We start from the raw sequence: 6,229 nt of genomic DNA on the forward strand, positions 1-6,229 counted from the left end.
ATAAATGCAAATTTAAAAAAGGGCATATAAGCAATATAATAAACAGCGTAAATCAAAAGAATGTAAGTGTATCCAGCTTGTAAAAGAGCATAGGTACAATTTTTTGGAAATAAGTTTAATTTTGCAGGTCAACTGGAGGAGATATAAAACTAAACTAGACCAACGTTGCCTGAGCAACGTGAAGTGTTGCGGCAACCTTTGTCCGGCTTCGCCGAATAAAGTGTTGTGAGAGCAACACTTTGGTTTTGTTTCTTTGTTATTGCTTAAGCGCTGAAGTTGTCTGCCTATCGAAGCTTTTAAAACGCTATGTTCAAAGAAGAACGCGATCGGTAATCACATGATCAAAGGCTATTCCTCAGCGTTGAAAAAACAACAATAACAAAAGAATATCGAAAGAAGGGACTAAATTGACTTTGTAGCCAGTTGAAATTTATCCTTTTCAATCGTAGACATCGTGACGGATCAAGACTTGGGACAATATCTTATATAATCTAGTTGGTATTATAAAGCTATCCGTAACTTTTCAGGATCAAAATACCATAGATGACACTCTATTAATTATTACGAAACTGTCTCGTTGTTTTACATTATCGTTTGTACCCGTTGCGCAAACACTTAATTCTAGGTTACAGTGAGTTTGGGTAGGCAACACCAACTAGCAAAAGTTACAAACCCCCCTTCACTAAAGATTATTGTAGCCTAACAGACGATTATTACTTACAAGTCCCCTACATGTCTTACCACTGTAACCAACTCGGTCTTACCATCAAATACACGGGAAACAAATAATAGGTACACCAAATAGCAAAATTTGCAAACCCCTTATTGCCGAAGATGATTATGAGCTAACAGCTGACCTTTCCTTACAAGTCCCCTACATGTCTCACAATTGGTATCGGCTTATTTTTGGTTTCAGTGTGTAACCTACTTCTGAAGTTGTCCCCTTGAAACTTTCAAACTAGTATATCTCATGAAGGAATTTTTGTATAAAAAAATGAATGACATATACTTTGATCAGCTCATCCAGAGCTATCGATTGCCGTCGAAAATTCTATCGGTCTTAGTTCAAAAGCTGATTTTTTTTGTCCGTAGGCCAACTTTCTAACCTCACCACTTAGAAAGGAGCAAAGGATAAATTCCAATTTCTTTAGCTATGACAGAACTTTTAAAGTTTAAGAGGTACATCTGATAACATTTCTCTACCTCAATCCCAAGTCCGAAAAAACAAATGATAAACCCAGCGAAAATCACGGCAGCACTTTCGGACCCGTGGGAAAATGCCGCTTTTTTGCTTCTGTAAATTTTTCTATTTATCACTCAAAGAAGATATATTGGCTATGGGGCCGGGTAACTGCCGCATATATTTAACACTTATAAATTTTAGTCCATCTTCAATTTGAAAGTAGTGCCTGCCTGCTTGCCTGCTAGAGCGTAGCTTTCCACTCGAAAGCAGAAATATGCTTTGATGAAACGAAAGCTTGGTTACACAACTTCAGATACTCCTCTCTGACATAGGCTACATAACTCCACTTCACTTCGCACACTTAAGGCTCTGGCTCGTGGACAAGCAAAACCATCCTTTTTGGCCCCAGGCAAGAGTTCTGCGGAGCTTTCCAAAATGTAATGCCATATTCATCAATCCGACCTGAGGTCTACACTTTCCGTACAAAACCGCACAGGTTAGACCCTTACCAGTTTCCAGGAATAAGCCGACATCGGCGGCATAGAAAAAAAAATAAGCCAAAAAAACCCGGGACAAAACCAAAGTTTTGCTCTCGCAGCACAATTCAACGATACTATTTATGTCCAGATTTTCAAAAGGGTGTATGTTGTTAAAAACTGTTGAAATTTTTTTCCAACATACAAATAGTTATACAAGTCATGGATTCTTACAGAAAAAAAACGAAAAGATGTAAAACATTATTTTCTTTTTCCATGAAAAAGACTATGTTATAAAAAACAGAAAGAAATTAATAAAAAAAAAGAATGCCACAAAACAAGTTTTTCAAAGTAAAGTAAAAATCCCCAAAAATGATAAACCCAAAAATAATTAACCAAAAAATGATCAGAAATAAAGTCAGACAATCTTCCAAACGTAAAACTATCACAAATCACCAATAAATAAATGAATTCCAAAGCGAACATAAATACAATAAATAACCGAGTCGAACTCAAAACCAGCGGAAATTAACATGAGTAGGGCTCACACTTTCATGCCTCCTAGAGACCAGAATATAATTTACACTTTACTGAAAAAAAAAACAAATGAACACGGATTGACAATTTAATCCACGCATACTGATATCTATTATTTGAAGTCTATTAATTTTTTTATTTATCGAAGTTAAAAAAGTGAATATCTTTAAAATATATTTTGTTTTCAGTCATTAGTAAAATCATTGGTAAAGAAAAATATATTTTAAATCTTTTCGTTTTCTCTATAGGAATTCGTAGGTTGCATTAAAATCTATATATTCGAAAAAAAATTTTAAATTTTTAATACAGCTTTTAGAAAATTCGGACACACATAGTATTCTTTGATCAGTTTACACCTCCTCAAGCTTCCTTGAAACATAAAACTTAATACTATTCCTAAAATATTGCATCTACAGTGTTTGTCCGAAAAGTAACAGGACTTATTTTCTTCCTCCGCGACTGTGCTTCGGAGTGTGCGTGCGCCGACTGGATTCGGTAGAAGGCGTTCTTAGCGAGCGAATGAACGGCTGTTCAATTGTCTCCGAGCACCTGGAGAGTCAGGACAGGCATTCTTACGTGACACGTTTCCGTGAGTAATGCAAGCCGAAAATGCAGCGTTCCTTAGAGCAGAGGTACACGATTAAATTCTGTGTGAAACTCTGTAAATCTGCTACAGAGATGTTTGATATGACCCAGCAAGCTTACCAAGATGTTGCTTTACCAGCTGGTGATGCGTTCCGGGGGTACCAGGCCTTTTTGGAGGGTCGGGAAGAGGTCATCGATGAAGACCGTGCTGGAAGACCTTCGACAATGAGACTCGTATGAGCAAAGTTTTGAACTCGACTATGTATTCGTAGTCAATCCTCACCCGAATTACTTCCTAATGGAAAACATACACTCATACCACCATAATATTAATTTCAGTGCCCTACAAATACATTCTTCGAAAAAAGGTTTTAAATTTGATTATTAATAAAAATGTATATATACATAAAAAAAAAAATTCCTCTCTAAATTTCTTCTTCTACGTATAGATAGTTGTCAAGAACAATAAATGGCGGCATATCATCTGAATTCACTGTATATTCTTGATGTGCAAAGTCAGGGTCACATTTTCAACAGTAATGTAACTTCATTCTTATTGTAATTCATTGTGAAGTCAATCATACTATTTTACTCACACCGTAAAATTCACCTGTTTCAGTTCGCTTATTTGAAGCAATATCATATACAATATTTTCAAATGGAGAATCACTTTCTGTAACAGCTAAATAAAAATCAGTAGCCTTATAATCATAGTAGCCATTGTCTTCACAACGATGACGTAGAAACCAAATTTTCTTGTTATTCCAACAGTTGAAGCGTAGACCTGATTCTTCCTCCCATAACAATTTAAAACAACGACGATACCAGTCTCTTAGAAATAAAAAAAATCTCGTTTTGGTTTCTTTCAAATCATACCGGGATAGATATTCCCCCACCGATCACATTTATCATAGTGACAATTGGAGCATAGGAATCCTCAAGTGTGAAAGTCACAAATCTCTCCAAGACAGGAATTACCGTCTTTAATTTGTACTTCATATTCTATAAACAATTTACATGGATTGCATAATCTACACTTTTCATCATACTTGTTAATAATTATAAAACTCTCACATGATAACCTGCTGCCCAGTGTATACATGCATAGTGGACATGTATAGAATATTTTTCCAGTGTTGACTCTCACCACTAAAATGAAACTCACTTACGATCGATGAAGAGAGTGTTCTTTTCTAGTTCTAGAGAGAGAGATGTATAATCGAGTTCTTCTTCGGTAATATCCATATAGAGAGAGGAATGACAACCTACTAAAAAATCAAACGAGAAAAAGACTTTCGACTTAGAAACATTTGTATTACATAATTACAACAAAATATATCACTCATTTTTCACTTACTGGTTCAACTTAGTGTCCTCAATATATTTCAGTATTACATTCAAAGCAGCTTGAAGTCTATGTATATTCATTATAATGCGTTTTGCTGCAAAACGTAACTGTTCCTCCAATTTGAATTTGCTCAATGATATCACATATCTTGCATACATATCATCCCATTCAAGGCTCAGTCGAGATCCTCTTGTCATTTCTACTCCTATGTTTGGTACTCTTGTCTTTGTATCATTGCTACTGCCAGCTCCAGTATCAACTTCTAATAGTGTAAACAAACCACTCATTTTTGCTAGTATGTATTGTCAAATAAAAAATTGATGATAAAGAGAATATTCAAAACGGTTCACTCTCTGAATTCTACTTTCTTGCTAACGTGAAATACATTGAAAATCCAGCTTTATATTGGATGTGGTTGCTATGGCTGGTTGCTAGGGTCTCGTAGATATATTGAAATGAGATTTTCGTGGAAGTATGCAAAGGAGATGTACCCTCTGTAGTTTCATCTGTCATTAAAGTAGGACAACCCTCAGGTGTAAAGTCTGTAGTATAGGCAAGTTTTAGTCCCCAAAAAAGGGTGTAGTGCCCAGAGCTAGAACCCTAACACTACGTTATAATTCTGTGAAGAATAACAGTATGGAGGATTTGAATTTACACCAGAATTTTCTTAATTCACTCGAAATTTCTGGCTTGACACCTCATAACTTAAAACTAAAGAATGGCACGATAATTATGATATTGCTTAACTTGAGATTTACAAGTGCCTAGTGCCAGGGTCCGAGCGAAGGTCAAGCACCTGGTAATACTCCATCATAGCTTGTTCTGCATAACCCATAGATTCTGATGGAAACATTACTGCTTGTGAACCGTTTCTTTGCTAGAGTAACAGATATTTTCAGTTTAAACATGCACTAGCTTTGCTTCTGGTACGAAGTGACATAGCTAGTATAGGTAAACAGTTACCAATAGTAATGTCATAGAATTGTTCTATAGTAATGCCAAATTGTTTCCAGATTTCAATCCCAATTTTACTTCGTTATCTCGTCGAAAAGATTACTGATTCCAAGAAAACGTTTTATGTAATGATATCGGTAAAAATGACCTAATCAAGTTTGTATTGAAATATTTCTGCTGCAACAGTTTATTATCAGCACTTTGCTATTCCCAGATTCCGGGCTTAAAAGGTAATAAAGAAAAAAAGTGCTCAAAACGTAATCGGGTTTCAGGAAGTTAAAGTTCGTTTTCATCAGTAGCATTAATAGGGAAATTACGAACAAGTAAAGGTGCCATTTCAAAAAAGTTAGTGCAAGTTAATTGTCTTTAAAAATGTTACACTCAAGAAACTAGCGTTGACTAAGAAAAGAAGCACAACTTTGTTTTTTCTTCACAGCCACTTCGTCGCTAAATAAAGACCACTTCATGCTGCCTAGGTAACAAAATTTTATGCTAAATAGCGTCCCTCAATACAGATAGACTGACTGAATCTATTTCATGGTTTGAAATTCTGAGTAAAATTATGAATCCCATAGAGACTTTTTTCGAATTATTCAATCATTTGATTGGTACTAGGAAAAATGCGTAGTACTAAAAGAGACAATCGGAAATAGAACAAAACAAACTTTGACAACATCCTTTCATCCTTTTGACCCTTTGAAAACATCATTAATGAAAACTCACCTATTGAATAGGATTCAGGCTTGTTAGCTAAAATCCCTTCAGATCCTTGATATTCGTTTAAAAAATCTCCTATCTGTCTCTGATCCATTTGAATTATATTTCCTAGTCCGTTAATTATGGATGGTGGAGAACCACAAGACGTAACGGCACCTTAAAAGAAAACAGAGAAATAAGATGCTATGTGGATTTCATATCCAAATAGAGGCTGGAGATCCAAAAATGGATTGCAGTGTAAACAAAGACCAACTATGATAATGAACCACCGCCCCTCCTCCATAATAGTTGATGCGTACTTACACATCAAAATATACAATTGTATGAAATACGAAGCAAATGAGTCTCGTTAGATGAAGCTTTGTAACAAGTATTAGAAACAATTTTCTGGTATGACTTCGCAGCACCCTTGTTCAGGCTTCCTTTAAA

The 6,229-nt window shown here is 35.5% G+C and overlaps 1 protein-coding gene across 1 annotated transcript in view; it reads right to left on the reverse strand.

Annotated features, from left to right (window-relative positions):
* LOC136029196 (uncharacterized) overlaps nt 1–5,951 on the reverse strand; it is a 51,016-nt gene extending 45,065 nt beyond the window's left edge. The window contains exon 1 of the mRNA XM_065707338.1: nt 5,807–5,951. Within this exon, the coding sequence (XP_065563410.1) occupies nt 5,807–5,894 (88 nt within the window). The 5' untranslated portion in view covers nt 5,895–5,951. The remainder of the gene's footprint in view (nt 1–5,806) is intronic.
* Nucleotides 5,952–6,229: the final 278 nt, after the last annotated feature.

This window comes from Artemia franciscana, chromosome 7, assembly GCF_032884065.1.
Source record: "Artemia franciscana chromosome 7, ASM3288406v1, whole genome shotgun sequence".
In the NCBI taxonomy this organism is placed as follows: domain Eukaryota; kingdom Metazoa; phylum Arthropoda; class Branchiopoda; order Anostraca; family Artemiidae; genus Artemia; species Artemia franciscana.